General features: G+C 39.5%; 1 protein-coding gene across 2 annotated transcripts in view; it reads left to right on the top strand.

Annotated features, from left to right (window-relative positions):
• LOC101480246 (F-actin-uncapping protein LRRC16A) overlaps positions 1 to 22,438 on the top strand; it is an 89,676-nt gene that overhangs the window by 43,421 nt on the left and 23,817 nt on the right. For both annotated transcript variants that reach the window (XM_024804198.2, XM_076889776.1), the window contains exons 10-25: positions 2,470 to 2,558; positions 3,503 to 3,597; positions 4,416 to 4,502; positions 5,889 to 5,992; positions 7,113 to 7,190; positions 7,657 to 7,733; positions 9,396 to 9,500; positions 9,796 to 9,865; positions 11,175 to 11,256; positions 11,350 to 11,449; positions 12,642 to 12,696; positions 14,517 to 14,689; positions 15,666 to 15,734; positions 18,187 to 18,280; positions 18,456 to 18,554; positions 18,763 to 18,891. In XM_024804198.2, the coding sequence (XP_024659966.2) occupies positions 2,470 to 2,558; positions 3,503 to 3,597; positions 4,416 to 4,502; positions 5,889 to 5,992; positions 7,113 to 7,190; positions 7,657 to 7,733; positions 9,396 to 9,500; positions 9,796 to 9,865; positions 11,175 to 11,256; positions 11,350 to 11,449; positions 12,642 to 12,696; positions 14,517 to 14,689; positions 15,666 to 15,734; positions 18,187 to 18,280; positions 18,456 to 18,554; positions 18,763 to 18,891 (1,506 nt within the window). The remainder of the gene's footprint in view (positions 1 to 2,469; positions 2,559 to 3,502; positions 3,598 to 4,415; positions 4,503 to 5,888; positions 5,993 to 7,112; positions 7,191 to 7,656; positions 7,734 to 9,395; positions 9,501 to 9,795; positions 9,866 to 11,174; positions 11,257 to 11,349; positions 11,450 to 12,641; positions 12,697 to 14,516; positions 14,690 to 15,665; positions 15,735 to 18,186; positions 18,281 to 18,455; positions 18,555 to 18,762; positions 18,892 to 22,438) is intronic.

The raw sequence follows: 22,438 nt of genomic DNA, 5'->3' as shown, positions 1-22,438 counted from the left end.
TTGCCCTTCTATTTGAGATTAGTGTGTGGTTATGATGATACGTAAGGCTTTTGTCTTAGTGCTATTCAATTGTGTGTGCTGCTTGAGTGTTGTTGTTTTTTTTGGCAGTGTTTGAATTGTATTCTGTGGCTTTACAACCCAGTCCTCTTTGAGTGCTTTAAGGGGGAAAAAAAATCCTCTTTTCCCAATGTGTGCATATTTGTATAGAGATACTGGGGAAGCTGGAGAAACAAGAGCTGCGAGGATGTGATCTGGAGCGTGATTATTTCTGATTCCCGTTCCAATGGAAATAATAGGAAGTCTGACAGAACAATAAGAGAGGAAGAGAGTGTGAGAGAAGGCGATGACAGCCAGCAGAGCAGTGGGACAGAAACATGAAGGTCGGGGGGAAAGGTCAGTGGACAAAATGAAAGTGAGAAATGCCAGATGAGTAAGGAAACAAGGCAGAAAGCATCACAAGGAGTAATCGTGTTTAACAATTACACCAGAAGAGGGGAACTAAACATTTTAGCTTGTGAAAGTAGACAGAATGAGGCCAGTTGATGCACAAAAAGTTCAACGAGAGGTTGACACTCAAGCTGGTCTGCTTTGTGTTTAGCGTTACTTTAAGAAATACCCTGTGGATCACCGAGAACAAAAACAGTTGATAAGGAGATGTAAAACATTAAATCCACGCGCCTCAAGCCTTAAACTTCAGTCTTGCATCTCTATCGTATAGATAAGGATAAGCAATATCAGTGCAGCAGACTGAGTAATAAAACAAATACAGACACAAACACTCACAGGCAGCAGGCTATCACAGTGAGGGATTTCGCTGCTCATCCTCAGTTCATTCAGGCTGTTTGTCTAGTGGTCTAATCAAGATGCTGAGCCCAGCAATGAGAGAGGAGTAGAGGAGAGGATGGCAGAGGGATAACCCTTTAATGAAGCCATGATAGCGCGGTGTGCATGCGTGCACGCACATGTGTGAAAGCGTGGGACAATTTAGCAGAGTGCAGGGTCAGAACACCACAGCGTGACAAGGTTGTTATTTAATGAGTGGTTAATGGTACAATACACATGCTGACAGTGTCGCCCTGCTGTCCCCAACAGTGTTATTGTGGCTGCTGTGGAAAAGACAAGACTTCTTTGTGTGCCCTCTGCCTCTCTGCTCGCTCCCCTGTTTTTCTCCATTTCATCCATCACTACCCTGGTATCGCTCTTTTTAAAAAAATATAGCATGTGTCATCCACGGTGGCCTCCATCCTTCTTATTCTTTTCTTTAACACTCATAGTTTCGATGAGTAAACATGTGAACAAGTGAACAACAGTCCCTTTCTTCCGAGTTTTCCTGATACTGTCTCCTTCTCTTTCCATCATCACTCTCTCCTTTCTCTCCTCCACACTCTAGAGGCCCGCGTTGGACAATACAGGCACTGTTTTGGCCACACTGAGGTTGCTGGCTAACAGAAACAGCCCCTCACTGAAGAAATGTCAGCTACTGTGATTAATAACAACATACTGGCCCTTCTATCATAACGAAAGTTTTTGAGTTTTTCGGTACAGATTATTGGAAGATATATCTGTAGCAATGCTAACTGAATATGTCTGGTGCATGATTTCTGTGTATGTATGACGCAGCACACAGTGAAGTGGGTCAGTGAGCATCTAGGTAGGGCATGGACATTCAGCTGTTGAATCTTTAATTTTGTCTAAATACGAGTGCTTTTCGTCCCTCTGTTGTGTCTCCTGTGGTGTTCAGACCACAGAAGCGAGAACTATTTTTCTCCCTCTTAAGGTGTCCAGAGTCTGAACTCCCCAGTCTCTCCCTTGTCATGCCTAAATGGTCTTTAAGTAGAAGAATTCACTTGTATACTGTTGGGTTTTAATTAGCATAAATAGACTGCTTTCTGGAGAGAGCAGTTGAGAACGAACACTTGCAAAAGTACATTTCTTTATTGTTCCTGTGACCTTCAGTATCGAAGTTTTGCTGTTCCAGATAAATCATGTTCTAAGCCTTGGAGCTTGTTCAGTTCATTTGCATATTTTTATGCTGTGAACAGCTTTGAGTGTGACCCATCATTTTCTGTCCGTTCACACTTTTCGTGTGCATCATTCACGAATCTTTAGGAAAGAATATATTATTCTTAGTATTTTGCTAGAAAAATCAGAAACGGGCAGTGCTTTGAGCTTGAAAATCAATGTTTCCAGATCACCTTTAATCTTCAACACAACCTGAACTCTTATAGAGAAGCTGTCCTGTAATTTCTTTAAGTCATCTTCAGAAATGGTTCTTTAGGCTTCTTGAGGGACATTCAAAGCTCTTCTTCTTCTTGGATGTTTGCTGCCTTTTGTTCTTTTCTCTGCCAAGATGATCCTCCATACAGTCTGTAGAGATGATGATTTGAACCAAAATTGTACTAACACATAAAAATATAATGACTTTTGCACAGCTGTTACCAAAATGCTTTGACATATGTTCGTCTTCAGTCTGCAGATGTGTGTGAGCAGATCCTTCGGGTGGTGTCTCGATCCAGTCGACTGGAGGAGTTGGTCCTGGACAATGCAGGACTCAAAACGTAAGAAAATACGAAATGTTAATGTCAAAGACAATTAAAAGGTAGCTAGGACAGTACACATATGTAATCATTAGCACACTTTCAAATCTCAGAACTCCAAGGTTGCTTAATAACAGATTAAAATGAGTTTAATGAATTGAAAATATAGGGAGAATTATGATGTGACTCTCTGATTTTGAAAGCTTTTTCTTTTTTTTGCTATTGAATGAAAAAAATTTTGACGAAAACTATTTATTTTGAAAATCCAAGGTTTGCATCCAGAATGAATACAGCTAAAAATGCTACCTCACATTATGGGAGGTGATTTACCCTTTTCAATCTACCCTTTTAATCTCTTAGTCAAAAGTGTCTGTGCTATATGGAAGTGCAATATTAAATCTGTGGAGTGACCTTTTATATTGACAGGTCGGACATTACTTGGGTCAGATTTATGATTTCGTGTAATTTAGTTTTATACCTGCTTGATATAATAGTAATAAAGCCCATTTTTAATGAGTGTCACAGCAAGAGAAAACTGTTAATGTGTTTGAAGCATTGTCATACACAGACTCAGTATTTTCAGGTTCAAGCTATGGGATGACCGAGATCTACATACGGAAAACTGCAGCAACATTGCAGAGGGTACCGCGATGTTAATTTGATTTAGCTTCCGTCAGATCTGTGAAGGAAATGGCTGTGCATCACATTACTGGATCCAGTTTTGTTAATCTATTTAGTGTTGAAATGGGAGCTTTGCCAGGCTGTTCCAGTGTATTCGCTTCTTTAAAAATATTGGATAGCTTTTTTAGCAGTCCCAATCTAATATTTCAGTTCACTTTCTGTAAGCTTTTCTTTCCTGCTACTGTAAAAGCAACATCAAAGGTGCTGAAGCATTCTGAAGGTCTTTGTTTGGTGCTTACATTGTTTATAGACCTGTAATGAATACATCCTTTCACAATCTACAGCGATTTTGCCCAGAAGCTAGCTGCTGCTCTGGCCCACAACCCCAGCTCAGGACTCACCACTATTAATCTTGCCAACAACCCACTGGAGGACAGAGGTAAAAATGCTCAGATCTAGTTTAATGTATTTCTCTGTGATCTTCTTCTTTCTCCTCTCTAAAAGCTGTGTTTCACCTCTGCTCTGTAATATTAAAATACAATTTTCACAGGTTACAAATGGTTACAGCATTCTTTTAAATATAGTAATATATCACGTAATTGCATTGGCTCTGGCACTGGAATCAGGAGGCGGGGAAGCTGTACAGTTAGAATGACTAGAAATGGCAAACAAATCCAAACAGATAGAAAACAAATAAAGCGACATGCAGGTAGAGTGAAAGGACAGCTCTATAGTACAAACACCACAGCCTGACACAGCCAGAGTTAGTGATGATACAGACGGTTTATGTTCCATTGTGATTGTGCAGTTAGTGCAGCATTTTAATATTTCATCAGCTCTGTCCTAAGGCCTCTCAGTCTATCCAGGACACATGAATTAAAGATGCATTCCACCAAATATTCATACAGATGCTTGTAAACATGCAACAGATGTCTGGGGCTCACCAGTCTCTAGTTTATTTGTCATCATGTAAAATTTATTACAAATATTTGGTGAATATGCCCTTCATAGGCATATATATGTATATAAATCTATCATTTCATTTTTGCCATACTATACCTTAAAATAAATAATAATATTAAAAATAAAAGGTGGCTCATTCTGATAACTGTAACTATATTGTCATATAAACTAAGCAGTTTTTTTTTCTTTTTATTGCCATGTGGTGTAATGCTTTCTTTTTCAGGTAACAAATACCCAAGCATTCATGGACAGTTAAGATAGACCTGTGTTGAATAAATTCTTCTCTCGTTGCAGGTGTTTCCTCCCTGGGTGCTCAGTTTGCCAAACTCCGTTTGGGGCTCAAGCATTTAAACTTTTCCAAAACCTCACTCTCACCCAAAGGTATGTGCTGTTTTCCCTTGGTGTTTGCGTCTGTAGAGTTGTTAAATGTTAAAGCGATCCGTGGATCCACTTGCAAGATTGTAGCAAAAGTAACAGGTTGGTTAAAAGGACATATGATACAAATATCGTGCTGTAATCACTTGGTTTTTTTTCCGTTTTTGTATGCATTTACATGCACCCCTACAGAAAGATGCACTTAATTTCCTCCACTAATGTGATCACACCCACTGTTGGGATGCTAATGAGACTTAATTATCACACTATTAACACTCTTATAGAGAGATGCATGGAAAGGGAAGAAATTGTAAACAGTGTTCATGTTTTCATTTGCATAAATGCTATTCTCTAAATCACTTTCCTTCAGTCTGTAGCCCAAAGTCCTTCCTTTAATAAATAGTGCCAAGAGGCTGATTGTATTTAAGGCTATTCTAGATTGAAATTTCTCTGTCAGCAGTTACTTGCAGCCTATTTTTTTCTTGGTTATCATCCAAAATAAACTATTCAGCACCGTGCTGGTCTATAGGAATTCATTGTAAACCTGCTTTTTTTCAGGCAATCAATAAAAAGCTATCATATTCCACATGCTGAGTTAGTAAGGCTGCTTAAACTGAGCTCTGCCTTGCTGAAGGTTCAATCCATAATTTGTGACTCCATGCCAAGAGCAAAAGCTGCAGATTGGGGACATTTACTCTTTTTTTTTTTTTCTTTTTTTTTGTTTGGGTTTTTTAAAACAGCTTTGCTGCAGCACATAATTCAGCAATTTGCTCATTTGATGTTTTGAATGTCCTTTTTCTTACTCTCATTTGTCTTTAATCTCATTCTTTTTCATCTCTTCATCAAAGCATTTATTTGACAGTCACGCCTTGATTTACAGGCTGACACAGTCAGTTAGGACTTCATAGTATTAAAGTGTCAGAGTACCATGTCAGCCATGCGATGTGATGTGACACAGGTCAGTGGTTGCGTGCACAGTGTGTCAATAATAAGCTGTGGAAATGCAGGCGTGCATAGACATGCATTCCACATGCATTTTAACTCTGGCAAACACACACTGGTTGCATAAAGATTAGTTTTTGTGGGGCTTTTTCAGTATATTTATTGCAAGATATCTTTTTCAATATATTTATTAAGTCGGTAATATCGCCTTTACTGTGTTTATTTTGATAGGTTTTTATTGGAATTGTGGATTGCATTTACAGAACTGTGTGGAGGCCTACTCGTTTCATTTTCCATGCGCTCACTCGACGTTCTGAGCCCGTTTTTTCCGGTCTTCTCCCACTGCTCATTTCCTGCCATTTCCTTCAATATACTGTCAAAACATCAAGTGGAGATTTGAGGGCTATGATAACGCTGACAGTGCTTGTTTTGTGTGTGTTTGTGTTATAGGGGTGAATAGCCTTTGCCAGTCACTGAGTGCCAACCCGTCCATCCCCAGCAGCCTAGTCCATCTGGACCTCTCAGGGAACATGCTCCGAGGAGACGACATGCAGGTACTGAACATAAACTGTGGCCGTATGGGGGGAAAAAAAATGTCAGTTTTGTGTAAATCATTTATCTTTGATTATCTTTGAATATTAATAGTATATTAGAAATTTAAAGAAAATTTCATTAGTGTCTGAAGGGGCATTCATTTGCTTAATTAGCCAGAGTAGAGCAGTCTTCATCAATTTGTATCGCTAACCCAACTTGTCTGCAAACACCTGCAAACTCCTCTACAACCAGAAAGGAAACCATTTACCTTCAAAGTAAAAGCAGTGCACTTTTGAAATGTGTGAAATGCAATCACAGTGAGGTTCTCGACTGAGTTCAGTTTGCGACTGCCTGCCACCTTAAGCAAACACATGCTAACCGATCAGGAACACTTTTCCATAACAACGGTGGTTTTCAAGGGGTCACTGACTGAGTTCTTAGTAAAAAGTAAAGACAAACACATACACATTATTTAAATGTGTTGCACCACTGACAGATGAGAAAGGAATAGTTTGGTATTTCTTGCATTCTTGCTTGGATTTGATTACAAACGTAGTTTAAAAATCAGTGATTTAATACCTGGTGCTAATAAAATTCACAATTCCTGGCTGTTCATGTCAGTGTTAATGTGTTAAGTTGCAGTGTTGTAACAGTTATTGCCTCTGGTCAATGTTCCTGTGTGCTCGTGGGTGTCAGTGCTAAAGCTGGGGTCGAGCGGTGTACAGAGCAAAGGCATTGCGAATAGAAAATTAGTTTTCTGTCTCGCAACTCTTTCTTCCACATGGGTTTGCAATAATAGGGTCAGAAGTGGGATTGATGCTTAGCCTGAAAATTGGATAGAGCGAGATCCAGATTCTCGAAAGAGCTATAGAGCAGAACTTCTGGCATCTGGAAAACCTGGCACTAAAGCAAGCTGAGCGGGCCAGTGATGCGAATTTTCCGTCCCACCCTGTTGGCTGCAGTGCACTGCAGCTCATCACTTAGTGATCGAGAGGACAAGTGAAACTCTGCCACATTCCTTCAAATCCAACAAAAATGGGTTGAAATCAGATTTATGAATGCTCTGCATCCACCAGCAGACACATAAATATCGTGACACTCTGTTCCCACACTAGGTTGTTCTTATGCTTTATTTTTTAGCACTTCTACCACTTCCTCGGCCAGCCAAACAGCCTGGCAACCCTTGACCTCTCCAACACTGATTGCTTATTGGACCAGGTGAGTGAGTCAAAATGAAACTGGACAAAGGAGCTAAATAGATAAATAGTTAAAGAGATGTCTGCTTCATTATTATACCGTAGTGATTCGCATTTTTGGTAAACAGACCACACAAACCTGCAGAGTTACTTTCTGCAAACGAGCAACGTTTAATTAGAGTGAAATACTCGCTATTAATGTCTGTGTTTCAGGCAGTGTAACCCACTCAATCTGTGTTGCTGTTGAGTATATGTAAAGTGGTGTAATACTGTATGTGAAGTATTGATGTGGGTCTAAGAGCCAAACACAGTTTATTGATTAGTTTGAGGTGTAGCCAGCTGTCATCCAAAGAAATTATTGATTCTCTTGCAAGTCATATTTTTTTCTCTCCTGTGTACCAAGAAATCTAAATACATTCATGCATCTCAAAAACAGCTGCAATGAAAACTATTGCAACTGATTGATCTTTTTATTATGTGTGTTCCAGGTTTGCTCAGCACTGCTGCGGGGCTCAGTTGAACACCTCTCTGTTCTCAACGTGTCAAAGAGCGTCTTCCCTCACAGGTAAAAAAAAAAAAAAAAAAATACAAATCTGGGTTTTACTAACTCAGACCTGATGAGGAGGAAGTCATTTCTAATGTACTGTATTCTGTATTAGATGCTCTGTCATTGAAGAGCAAATGTGTATGATTTTATGAAAGTACTGCACATGCTACAACTGAAGGTGTATAAACAAATGCCCAATAGACCAAAACTTCAATGTTCTTTAGTTTCATCTTTAATGATGGTTTTCAATCACAGCTTTACAGCATCAGCACCATTGTTATCCCTAACCTGTAAAAGGCTGATGGGACATTGCTGTAACCCTGCCGGGTGGGCAGGCAACATGGACAGCCAAGTTTGTGAATGGAAGAACTCGAGAACAAGGCAACGTAGGATTTTGAAATTCATAACTTAGAGGTGTATCTATTAAAACTCTTGGAAAAGTTTAGGTCAAGTTTCCTCTGAAGAGCTTGTGAATGTGATAACTCCAGAAGGAGGTAAACTAGGGTTTTCAGATTGATGAAATTGGTGCAACTACCAGGAGGCTGAGGATAACACTCAGTTGTTTGTTTGTTTTTTGTTATTACTAACAATCAGTATTACTGATTGTATTGAATTTGGGGTTAACTTTGTGTGTGATGGTTAGCTCTGTTTCCTCATACAAGAAGCTTTCTGGTTGGATGTAGCTGCTTCTGTGTGGAGTTGTTGTTCTTCCTCTGGATCCACGTTTCTGCCTCTTCCTGCTTTCAGTGTTTGTTAGCCCTGGAACTGCTTCTTATTCAATATAAACCCCCTATGACTGTCTGTGCGTGGATGTGCAGTGGATGGGTGGACTAAATTATGTTTTGTTCCAGTTGAAACTGGTGGCATGTGTGTAGTTTTTTAACAGCTGCATCTTTTTGTGAAATAATAATGAGGTAATCATGATTAACTTGCTTGGATAGAAAATATACAGTAGGGTAGTAATTTTTGTTTTCCATGATGTGATAGTGGAAGATGGGCTTTGACCTGGAAGAGTCTCTCATTGCTGTTAATACAGCACCCACTGAGGCTAATGTTTGATTCTCCTTTCTGTCTTTATGTATAGGAGTACTGGCTGAATCAGTCTTTTATTTATAAGGGTCTGTATGTTGATGTGTGACACCTGCTGGTAGTCAAGTGTCATCACATCTATGTGAGTTCAAATTCTGTGAATTTGCACTTGATTGTTGAGATTTTGTGACTGGCAGATGGGTGAGTGGTGGAGCTTTTTCCCCCAGTGTGTCTCAAAGGAGTCGAGGACTTTATCAAAAGAAGAGGTGGAGGATGGAGGGGAGTGAGGATTGGGTAAGCAGAGTAAGGTAAAGAGGACCTGACTATAGCATGTGGAAGAAGATGGAGGCTAGTGAAGTGTAAGGAAGAGCTGAGCAACTAAGCACTTCCAACTAAGAGTTGCAGTATATGTGGGACCCATCTGTGCTGCTTGATTGGTAGAGCTACAACTCCTTATCTGAAACATCAGATAAAGTTGGTCATGAGATTTTAGAGTAGTACAATCTTAATGTTGTCATGAATGTCTTCTGCATTACTGATCCTTTTGCTGGTACCACAAAAAAGCGAGGAAGCAAGCTTGTAGACTTAGTGAAATTCTATCCGATGTTGACTCTATGTAGTGTCATTATTTCATCCTTTTTGTTTCTGTAGGAAAGGCAAAGACGTGCCCCCGTCCTTCAAGCATTTCTTCAGTAGTGCCGCATCTCTCACCTCCATCAACGTGTCAGGAACCAAGCTGCCACCAGAGGCTGTGAAGTGAGACAGCGATTCATTCACTTTTAATGTGTCTGAGGGCCTCCTTCCAAATTCTCAGAGCCCATTTTGAAGCATAGATACCATTTAAATGCCGCTTGTCTCGTCAGCCCTACAATGACTAACTCTGAGTTTATTGTTTTCACTGAAAGTAGTATTACATGAATTATATAAAAAATATAGAATTTGAATGAAGGCCATCTGGTCTTACTTTCTCCTTACTTTTAAAATTATCTCATTTTTCATGTTTTGAATTATAAATATGTATTTTTAACTGGAAATAATGTCATTACTGTAGAGCGCTCCTACTTGGTCTGGCCAGTAACCCAAGTGTGAAGGATGTCTCTCTAGACCTCAGCTGCTGTGAGGTAAGACGCAGAGAGTGCAGTGCGTGCAGGGCAAGTAGGGAACTGGGAACTTTCATGGCACATTTGCAAAAATAATATATTTAATATTTAAATAACCATTTATTTACTAACCAATGAGACAAGTGATATTTAGCTGTAGTTTTGTTTCTGTAAGTGTGCTTCCAAGCTATCATTTAAGAGCGCTTTTTTTAATACTACTAAAAAAAAAAAGCGCAAAAAGATGATACTCGTCCAATGCAATCGGCTTTTTAGGATCCACTCAAAAACCATTTGACAGGCTAATGATGCTGCAAAGAGGCTGCATAATGGAGTACTCGGCAGACAACAGGGAGGGATAAAAGGCGGAGAGAGGAACAGTGAGAGGGAAGGGTGAAGTTTGAGTTGGGGATTTGGGATGTGGGGTCAATTTCCAGCTGTAGTTGTTCTGCCGTAACTCTCAAACACACACATCAGCCTTCACCTTCCCCTGCTCCAAAAAGAGAAAAGACAGCTCTCTGCAGATTTATCTTGATCGCTAAAGATAGCTCATAACAGATTACCCAGGAAATCCGAATCCAGATCCCCACAGAAACCTTCCCAAACCAAAGCTTTTTTGGGGGGAAATGACGCAAGCGTCCCTTTTCGATGCCTTAATGAACCGTTTGGTTGTCTGAGTGCGATCGCAGCATGCAAAATAAGGACTCCCCGCTGAGTGTGTTGCATGTGCAAATGCGTGTCTTTGATAAGTGAGTGTGTGGCCAGAAGAATGCTCATTAAGCATCTGTGTGTTTTGTTGTTGGTAATTGCTGGCTTGCTTTTGACATGCTGTTCTCTCCCTCTAATGCTTCTGTAAGCTTGGCCATTGTGTAAGTACTAATGTGCTCACTCTTAATAATTAACACGTCATTCTTCCTTTTTTCATGTGCACGTTTGGCTTTTTTTTTTTCCTGCTGATCTTATGCTTAGTGGAGCTTTTTTCCCCTCAACACTTTGCATTAATTAAAAGCTACAGTTGCTCTGAATGATCTGTGCAGCTATTTTAAAGAATGTGCATTAAGTCATAGTAAATTGGATGTGTGTTACTTGAAATAATCCTATGCAGATGTTTTGCATTTTGTAATAAAGGAAATTTTAGGAGGTGCACAGAAGCTTACATTTTTGTTGTGTACTTGAATATATAGTTGAATTTTTTATGAAGCATTCAATCCTTTGTGGAAGTACTGTGACCTTTTGTGTTCATATTTTCCAGTCACAGTGCAGGATTTGTTTGTTTCAGATGCTTGGCGGTAAAATGAACATATTACCACAGTTTGTTTTCCTGTGCTTTCAGCTGCGGTCTGGAGGATCTCAGATCCTTGAAGGTTGTATTGCTGAGATCCCAAACATCTCCAGCCTGGATATCTCTGACAACGGTGAGATGCTGGTGATCATGCTTATTGTAATCTGTATTTACTAATCTCAAAGCAGAGGTGTATTACAGTACAACATATACCTTTCATTTTCAGGATTAGACTCAGAGTTGTCCACTCTGCTTGTTTGGTTGGCCAAGAACCGGTCTATCAGACACCTCTCTCTGGGCAAGAACTTCAACAACATCAAATCCAAGTAAGGATGCAGCAAAGGAGGAGGTGGTGTTGAGCTGTTGTGCACAGCTTGGAGCTTCCGCTGAAGTCAAAGGGAAGGCCGGGATTGAGTTTTGCTCTATATCCTGACTTGATTCTGGGAATAAAACATTACAAACAATCAAGAAATTAGGCAAGGGTTGAGTTTAAAAGCTCCAGTACAAATCATTGAAGTCTGGCTTTTCCTCTTAGCAACTGCTTGTTTACTATTTATTAGTATTCTGTGAAGGTGAACAACCAGATATGTAAGGCTACGTTCACACTGCAGGTCTTAATGCTCAATTCCGATTTTTTGATCAAATCCGATTTTTTTGTCTGCTCGTTCACACTGCAAATAAAATGCGACAGCAAACACGCTCTAGTGTGAACGCTCAAAGCGGCCCGCATGCGCAAAAGAAGACGTCACACAAAAGCGCTCTGTTTGGACCCAGAGCAAACAATATTGTTTGACTGATGGCCCTTAATATAAAGACTTCGGACTTTACGTTTCCCAATTTTTGCTTTAAGTTATTTTGTTATTTACATAATAATGTAAATAACCTAATAATTATCCTTATTGCTGTTTTAGAGAGGAGCGGTGCTTCAAAGGATAGTTGCAGATTTCTGTCAGAATCTGCCGATTATACATCCATCCATCCATCCATTCGCTTCCGCTTATCCTTTTCAGGGTCGCGGGGGGCGCTGGAGCCTATCCCAGCTGTCATAGGGCGAAAGGCGGGGTACACCCTGGACAGGTCGCCAGTACAAATAAAATGTTCACGTTGTCTTCCCAACAGTTTCACTGACATCTACACTGGAAGGCCAGGAAGCGTTCACGATGTCTTCTCGGGCGCTTCTCCGGCGCTGATAATTGGTGTCTGTCTTGTGTCAGTGACGTAAAAGACGGATTTAATGCGACATGACCGTTCAAACAGCAGTCGCTTTCTAAAAAATCGGATATGTATCGGATTCAGTACCACATACGAAAGTGACCCAGATCGGATTTGAAAATATCGGATTTGTGCCGTTCACACTGTCATAGCATGATCGGATATGGGTCGCATAGGGTCAAAAAAATCGGATTTGATGCGCTTTCGCCTGCAGTGTGAACGTAGCCTAAGAGGATTTACAAAATGTCACTAGGCTGAAAAAAATCATTTTATAGTGTTTATATACTTTTTCTTCTGTCTGCTTAGAAATCTCGCTCCAGTGTTGGACAGCTTGGTTCACCTGATTCAGGAGGAGGAGTCGGTGAGTTTTTCCATTTCTCTCTCTGTGTGGTCAGCAGTGACAACAGAGAACATCTTAAATACAGATATCACAGAAAGGCAGCCAGGGGCTAGAGCAAGTCCCTGAATCTCCACCAGCTGCGCTCCAGCTGACCACTGACCTCACCAGTGGACGGTTATGTTGCATGTTTTGCTACACTGATCAATCAAGACACAGTTCAGCATGGAAATTATGCAAGTTGGTCTCAAAATTTTAACCCTTGTCATTGCACACTGCAGATTTTCAACTGGTAGTGCAAGCCCAGTATAAATATGTCATTAAAAGAATTTATATGGTAAATATCCAACATCTGCCTAGCTTAACTTGGCATTATGGGTACAAAATTGGGGAAATCCCTGTTGTTTTAATCAACTTAGTTCACCAATTTATTGATGAACTATTGCTATGAAGCCACTATTTGCATCTCTCAGGCTTCAATCTCCCAGTCCTTTTTTCCCTTTTTGTTTTTCAAGCGTAGAAAGGGATGCCACTAGTAATTACTTTTGTAAGCACAGCATACTGATACTATCATTATATACCTTCCTTTGCCTGCACTTATTGGTGTACTTGCATCTTAATTGTGCCCTGCTTTCTTTTGTGATCAGAGAACATGTTTAAGCCAGTTTTTATTTGCGGAAACGCAGAGATTTCAATCTTGTTTCGTATTTACAGAAGTTAAGCAAGAATTTTCTTCCGTGGCTATTCCAGTGTAAACTTCTCTATTTATATTTTTTGTTTGTGTTAAATGTTTTTAGTGAAACACGAGCGGATGAAGGCTGTAATTAATTCTGTGCTTCCCCAGAGAAGCTCTAATCAAGTAATCCTCTGCTTGAATAACCATGTTGACACTGGCCTTTCACACGGTCATCACCACACACACTGCAATTTATAGTCATTATCTCTAAATTTATCCCATGAATATGCCTTCTGAGTTTCATTAAAAGGAAATCCTTCATGTCAGAACAAACAGCCTTTGCTCTGTCGCCCCATTCGCTTTGTGAGCGCATTAACTGTTAGTTTGCTCTGTTTAAAGCTCTCTATATTTAGAGCTCGTTCCCAACACAGGAAACCATGAGATGTTAATTTCATTGCCAAGATCAGTTATTAAAAGAAATAATGAAACCTTTCTCATCCAACAATAGGTCTCTTGTATTTCTGTTGCAGCTCATGGAATGAGCATGCGTGCAGGCCTTGACGTGACTACAGCTGGATATTTATTTATAAGCTCAATAAAATTGAATTCAAAGAAAGGGTATCAAGTACACTTCTTAGTTACTATTTTTACAGGTTATGCGCTCTACATTTATTATTTTGAAAGTTGAGATAAGCTGAAACTGTAGGGATTAAATGAAGTTTGCAGTATTCAAATCTGTTTTCTTTTTTAGTTTTTTTTGTTTATGAAAAACCTGAGAGTTTTATAAAGTTTCTGTCATGTCCAGCTTCATTATCACATTTTCTTTGTGGCAAAGATCATAGGGTGGGCCGATGGAAACATTATTAAACTGTAATAAAGTGATGCGAATTATTTATTGTAACAGTGACTAAGCTCTTGAATGCTTTGACTGGAAAACAGGTCAAAATCGCCAAAATCAAAGGAGTTCCTATTGAATGCTTTCCAGCAATGCCAAAACATATCAAATACTACTTGACGGCCACGCATGTTGACATGTTTACTGTCCTGTATTAGTAATTTTGAATGCATTTCTCCCTTTATATTCATAATATGTACCCACTCTAATCACCTTTACCCTCTCTTGTCCCCACACACACCTTTTGTCCCTGTTAAATCTTGCCCTTCCCAGCCCCTCAACTCTCTGTCTCTAGCAGACTCCAGGCTCAAGAGTGATCTCACCATCATTCTCAATGCTTTGGGCAGCAACTCCACGCTCACAAGGCTTGACATCAGTGGGAATGCAATGGGTGACATGGGGGCCAAAATGCTGGCTAAGGCGTTACAGATCAACTCCAAACTCAGGTAGCTGTGCAGGGGTCAAAGCTGCGCCACATGGTTGTAACTTTTTAAAACTGCTTGTTTCATAAGCTGAGGGGCTTCTAAGAGTTCCAGTTTAAAAGCAACTTGTCTAGTAGCATCTAATAATAAAGATATGAAGCTGGACATAGATCCACATTAACCCTAGAAGACTAATGTGCAGGTTTGTAACACCATCAGTAACACGATATACCCGATGAAACATATGTACTTTTCTCCTATTCCTCCTTATTCAGCATCTCATAAAATAAATAAAGGTATCATGGGGGTACCCTATAAAAAGGCTCTAAATTTAGTGGAAAATTAGGGAATTATTAACAACAAAATTCCTTAAAAAACTGAAAAGGACAATGGAACTGGGAATGTCCTCACTTCTAGGGCCACCCATTCCTGGCACATGTAAAACTTGGAGGCACGATCTCCCTGCATCAATGACATTTTTTGATGGAGAAAAAATGACCAAATGACTATTATTTATTTATTCATTCATTTATTTATTTATTTATTTATTTATTTGACTACATGAATTCCCCTGGAAATAACCACAAAGTGGTATTTATTCATCATGTGGGTGAAAATCACCTGACATTGGTGTTCTAGGATTAATAAACCTGTGTAATTACTGCTGTATTAATAATGCAGTAACTAAAATAGGCTACAATATTTACAATGCCCTATATACGAATTATTGCACAGTTATTTGTATTCAACAGTCCATATCTTATACTTACGTATATTGTTTTGACACAGATTTTGCCTTTTGCCACTGTGCAGTTAAATATTCAAACCACTATTTTATAGCCCTTTTCTTTTTTTACCCCCTTTTTTCTGTATAAAATCCCTATAAATGTTCTTTAATGCCTATGGGTAATCAGAAGATAGCAAGTAAAATCTTGTAAATCATCTTTGAGAATTAATGGCTTCCTCTGTTCGGGTCATACTGTGTGCTTGTTTTGAGCAGGACTGTGATCTGGGATAAGAACAACACCAGCCCTCAGGGTCTGCAGGATGTAGCAGCCGCTCTGGAAAAGTAAGTAATGCCGTCCATGCTTGTAAATGTGTTGTCTATTCAAAATTAAATCTTTAAATGTATAGTGCTTCTATAATGCCTTTTTTTCTTTCTTTTTTTACACCGTGCATGCTTTTGTGTATAACATTAAAACTGCTGAAGGAATGGATGTGTAGTTACTGTAGCTTTTGCAGCCCAGATGGGGGTTTTTCTTTGTGCAGAGCAGAAGGAAAGTCTGAGGTTTGTTTAGACAGGAGGAAAAGATAAGAGGAAGGAAGGCGCAGAGAGGAGAGAGTGACACATGCAGGGAATACTACAGAGACACAATGACATGAAAGTGTGCTGAGGGAAAGAAAGCGTGATACATTAAGACATAAAAAAGTAGAAGTCAAAGCCAGACAAATCAGATTTTGTTTACCGTGCCTTCAGATTGTGTATCTGGATGTTTGTGCGTGTGAATAAATTTGCTTCTGGGATGTGTAGGTTCATCCACCTCTTTCCTCTTTTTCATCTCCTCTCTCTTTGTCATATTCTCCCAGCAGCACATATCTTCATTTCCCCTCCGAGTCTCTGTGCTGTATTATTGAAAAAACAATTTCTTGTTTCTGATCTCCGTTCGGTTCAGCAGTGCAGCATCACGTGTCTTTGTTTCCTTTGCTCAATTCGTCATTTTCCTCCTGTGTACCTTGCATTCTTTAAAGTTTTTTTCTCTCCAGATATTCAATACTGCAATATAACAGACAGTTGGAGTATTCAAAGTCTCCCACAATCCCCAGCATATAAAAGCTATCCACGGGTCTCAGTGATTTATAGAAATTGTTCAGAGTAGATCTGTCTGGTCAAGGCGTGAGGAAGGAGAGCACACATAACAATCTGAATGAATAACAATCATTTATTCAGCCTTTGAGGTTAAAAAATTATTCTAATCCCTTTGCTTTACCTTCATATCGCAACAGGTTTATACACTACCAGTCAAAAGTTTGGCCACACCTTCTCATTTAATGGTTTTCCTTTATTTTCATGACTGTTTACATTGTAGATTCTCACTGAAGGCATGAAAACAATGAATTAACACATATAGAATTATGTAGTAAACAAAAAAGTGAGAAATAACTCAAAACGTGTTATATTTTAGATTCTTCAAAATATCCACCCTTTGCTTTGTTTACTGCTTTGTACACGCTTGGCATTAGGGCTGTGCGATATGACCAAAATCTCATATGCTGATATAAAACATCTATCGTCCGATAACGATATAAATCACAAAAAATTTTATATTTTCTGTAAATTCTGTGAATCTCGGATAGGTGAAGTGTTTCCAGCTGGGCGTCATGTATCTGGAGTCGAGTGTTTTAACCGATGCATGAAACTATACTTTTTTAGACATAGGTTGTAACGGCCGCCGTTTTCTTTGAGTATTTATTAGACGGCGGGGAAAAGCCTGTTCTAATGTTTGAGTCTAAGGTTTATTTTTTAGCACCTGATGGCTCTTTTTTTTTGCTTCTCATCCATCAATAATACTTTTTCACGTGATTCTGTTTATTTTGAAAAGTCTCAACAGGATCTTGAGCTTTATTGTGAAAAGTTTATGTGGAAAATAAACAAGCGGACATGCGATGGTTTTACCGTCGTTGTTGCTAACAACAACCCATAAAAACAGTAGTCTGTAGTGTGGTTATATTAAATATAAGAGAAAGAGAGAACTTTAAGAAATTAATATAGCCACTACAATGACCATCAAAACGATGAAAAAATATTGCCGTAAACAGTTTATTTTGGGACACCACGAAACAAACATAGCGTAAAATGAAACGAAAGATGTTTTTATATCGTCATCCGATATATATCGTTATATATGGAACAGCCCTACTTGGCATTTTCTCAATGAGCTTCATGAGGTCGTCATCTGAAATGGTCCAGAAGCAGTTCCCAGAGATGTTGAGCACTTGTTGACCCTTTTGCCTTTACTGCAGTCCATCTCACCCCAAACCATCTCGATTGGGATTAAATCAGGTGACTGTGGAGGCCAGGCCATGAACCCTGACACCACTTAGAGAAGGCCGAGGGTTTGCAGCACTGTCAACAAAGCAAAGGGTGGCTACTTTGAGGAATCTAAAATATAAGACATATTTAGAGTTATTTATTAATTTTTTCTTTGCTACATAATTCCATATATCTTGCTTTATATATTTCTTGTCTTCAGTTTGTATCTACAATGTAGAATTGTAGTACTGTATATATGCTTTTTTGTCTTTGTTTTTCTGCCTTACATGTCTGTCCCTTCATCTCTCCAATCTTAATGTGGATGTAAATAATGTGTGTGATTCTCACTTAGAGATCAGTGACCTCCGCAGGAGTACCAGTTTAATCCAATAATGTTTCACTGCTACAATGCACAATGCGTCTCTAAATACATCACTTTGCTTCTTCTTCATTTTGTTTTTTGTCTGTTTTTAAAAAAAATATCCATTAGGAACTTCACCATTCGTTTCATGCCCCTCCCCATCATCGATGCCTCCCAGGCTCTAAAGGCGAGCCCTGAGAAAACTGAGGATGCCTTACTAAAGGTACATGAAGAACTCCCTCTGGTTCCTGTCTTTTAGAGACTTTTAGTCTTTAAAACATGCTGAATGCAATGGCATCAGTGAAGAAAAACATTCTGAATAAACTGACACTGATTTTAATTTTAATCTTTTATTTTAAGTTTGCTGTCATGACATCAGCTTTGTTTTCGCTCCATAGATTGAAACGTATTTGTACAGGAACCACGAAACAAGAAAATATCTTCAGGAACAGGCTTATCGGCTTCAGCAGGGCATCGTAACCACAACCACACAGCAGGTGAGTGAGGCGATTATTGCGACCCCAAGAAACTTAAACTCTTCTGCTCTGAACTTGAGTTAATATTAAATATGTTGGTGTAGTGCTATAGCACTGAGTGTCTTTGCCCCAAGTTATACTAAATTGCATCTGGAAACTCCTCTTTTGAGCATTTTACATGTTGTATGGCACACAAAAACAGTCATCGCTTGTTGTTTTTGTTTTCCAGATGATTGACAGGATTTGTGTTAAAGTCCAGGACCACCTGAACTCTCTGAGGAACTCTGAGACGGACGCCATCTTGGAGGATGTCAGGTCAGCGGAGAGCCTCATCAAAGATGCCAGAAATTCAAAAACGGTGAGGAGACAGCTGAAGGGGTCAAGGATTCTTTATTATCACCAAAGGGGCAATTTGTTGTACAGTCAGCAGAAAACACACTAACATCAATCAGTAAATAGTCAGTAGATACACAAAATCGCTACATTATGTAAAATTACAATTAAGAAGATATTCAAAAGCTCAACGGCAGCTGGGACAAAGGAGTTCTTGAGTCTATTTGTCCTTCACATACAGTTTCTGAAACCAGACGGAAGCAACTGGACGTCCTTTGATAAGAGAAGGCTAAGATCAGCCAGGATAGACTGGGCCTTCTTCAATATCCTAAACTTGTGCCTAGTCACACCTGGTCAAAGGAGCTTGCAAAGAAAAGCGTCTGGACTTCTTTAAGTTGCTTGAAGACGTTTCACCTCTCATCCGAGAAGCTTCTTCAGTTCTAAGGTCAAATGGTGGAGAGTCCCAGATATAAACCTAGTGGGAGTATCCCCCCACAGAGGGACAAAAGGACCCCCTGATGATCCTCTAATCGCCTGAGCCAAGGTGTGAAACTGGGTGTGGGTCCCAATCAGCCAGAGTTTCGGGTGTGTTCATTGTGAAACCTGGCCCCACCTTATCATGCAAATTCCTGAGGTCAGATGGCCCAGGATGTGAGTGGGCGTTAAGGCGTCTGGGAAGGGATCTCAAAACTGGATTATAGATGGCAGAGAGTTGGTGTCGTAAACCCCCGCCTCTGTTCAAAGAAGGTCGCTCACAGTGGACATAGATGGCTTCTTTCACTCCTCTTTCAAACCATCTGTCCTCTCTGTCCAAAATGTGAACATTGGCATCCTCGAAAGAGTGACCTTTATCCTTAAGATGCAGATGGACTGCTGAGTCTTGTCCTGTGGAGGTGGCTCTTCTGTGTTGTGCCATGCGCTTGTGAAGTGGCTGTTTGGTCTCTCCAATGTAGAGGTCTGGGCATTCCTCGCTGCACTGTGCAGCATACACCACATTGTTAAGTTTGTGTTTTGTCCAAGCTCCTTTGACTACGATGACCTGGATGACTGAGAACCTTCACAGACACCTAGTCACACCTGCACTTTTGCTGCACACTGTAACTGTACACTGAAGTCTCTAAGAACAGATTTGATAAAAACAATATTCTAATAAAAGTGTTTTCGACATTAAAACCAAAAAGCTTGAGATAAAATATTAATAAAACATTCAGTTAATCTTTACATGCTGTGACCATTCAGTTAAAAAAATGAAAAGGCGGACAAAAGGTGGGCTGCCAAAGATGCTTCCAAAAGTGTTTCTGTTTCAAAAAGCACAAAAGCATCAAGAGGAGAAGCATTATTTGTACTGTAAACACTGGATTATCAATGGATATACGAGTCATGGTTTGTACCAGTAAATGTGCAATGCCCATGCTTACTTTCAGTGTGCAGAAGTCCAGACCACAGCCTGTCAGAATCATATATATTATTTTATGCAATAGGGTTAAATTTTCTTCCTACATTTGTTCTAAATCATTGTATTAATTCTACTTTTTTGTTAGTTTTTTTTCTTACTGGAAAACAAAAAATTATGTAGGGTATGTTTGTCTTAAATAATGTACAAAAGAAGTATTCAAAACAAACCAACATTTTCAAATTCACCAAGTATCCTGCGTCATAAAAGATTTTAAGGTGTATTTGTCAGCTATAGACACATACCAGGCATAACATTATGACCACCTGCTAAGTATTGTGCTGGTCCCCCTTTTTGCATTCAATGGGGCCCCAATCTGAGCTACAGTCTGTTGGTTTAAACCACGCAATCCGTCCTTTTCTGTGAAGAGCACGTTTGTGCATGAGTGAGCCTTGGATGCCCACTGCTGTTCCCTCCTTGGACCACTTTTGATAATAAGTGACCACTGCAGCCTGAGAATAGCCCACAGGAGCTCTGACGCAGTCGTCTAGCCATCACAGTTTGGCCCTCATCCAACTTGCTCAAATCTTTAAGCTTGCCCATTTTTTCCTGTTCCTAATACATCAACTTTACCCATATGGAAAAGATATATATAAATCTTATAAAGTTTGTATCTGTCTTGTGTGAAACTTGTATGAAAAGCATATAAGAGTGAAAACAGATATAAGATCCCTTGAAAAATTATATAATGAAACTTGTATGTTTTGGATACTTACTAAAACAATATATGAAAGTAATGAGAAAGTGGCCACTTTCATGAGTAATCACATATAAGTTTTTACTATTTCTTTTCCATATGGGTAAAGGGACAAAACGTCCACCTTCACACTAATATAGCCCACCCATCAACAGGTGCCATGATAAAGTGATAATGAGTGTTATCCACTTCACGTCATCAGCGGTTATGCCCGATCGGTGCACATGCATTAGGAAACATGGCTGCCCTGTACTAATATATTGACACACGTACGCAAACTCTATCTTACTTTACTGTCAGTGTTTTATTATATTCTATATGTTCCATTTTAGGGCTGAACGATATATCGCATTTGCGATAATATCGCGACATGATCAAGTGCAATTTTCTAACCGCAAAGGCTGCGATTATACTCTGGACATGTCCAAATTCATGGGCTGCATCCTCCTGAGGCCGCATTTGTAGACCGATTACGTCACAGCGACGCGCCGAAGGCTGTCCAAATTACTACCATATCCCAGAATTCATAGCGCCGCCCAGCCAAACTCCAGTTTCCAGCAATGGCGGCCGCTACTAAGTTTTAAAATTACTCATACTAATCTTTCTGGGTCACAAAATAAACTTTTAACATATTTTCAGGCGAGAAAGTAGTTGTGTAAACATCAAATATCTGCTCGGTTTATCAAGATATCCCATATTTGCAAAAGTGCTTCGACGTTTTCAGAGGCGTCTGCTACCCACCAGCTCGACAGCTAGCCGGGAGCTCGAGGGTTACTGATGCGGCCGAGAACGGCACAACTCCCGGCACATCATTTTCAGATCACCGCGGAGTTTCGCTGCTCGGGTTAAACGTAATATATAAGTCACTTAGACAACCTAAAAATGTTATTGTTGGGCTTTTTTCAGTGTTTTGTTTGTTCGTGAGTAAATCGGTTTGGCTGAGATTAAAGTTATTAGATTAGATAAAATAAAACTTTATTAATCCCCCGGGTGGGTTCCTCCTTGGTTTTCACACAGCTGACTAAACGTCAAACAGAAAACTTATTAAACAGAAGTATGAGACAGTCGAGAATTTACACCAGTGTCTGGTTATATTTTAGATAGCAAGAAGCAGACGGCCGAGTTTATTAAACTCCACCGAGACAGCGGTGACGCTAATCAGAACTAGCCTTCTGATTCAGAAGGCTAGACCGTCCAATTTCACGCCTTTAAACTTTAAAGGCGTGTTTGTGTGTGTGTTTATACAATTGCTATTATGTTTGCACTTTATGTGTAATGTTACTGACTGCAGAGATCAGTAAGATGTGTGTATTTTTTATTTATTAGTTTTATTTATTTAATATTATTTTTTAATTGAATGACTGTCTAGTAGTTCACAGATGTCGAAAAACTGAGTGTGGTAAAGCCACTGATTTTTTTTAT

Source organism: Maylandia zebra, linkage group LG11 (assembly GCF_041146795.1).
Source record: "Maylandia zebra isolate NMK-2024a linkage group LG11, Mzebra_GT3a, whole genome shotgun sequence".
NCBI classification, from domain to species: Eukaryota; Metazoa; Chordata; class Actinopteri; order Cichliformes; family Cichlidae; genus Maylandia; species Maylandia zebra.
The sequence above is the reverse complement of the archived record's forward strand: the minus strand, read 5'-3'. Positions and strand labels throughout refer to the sequence as shown.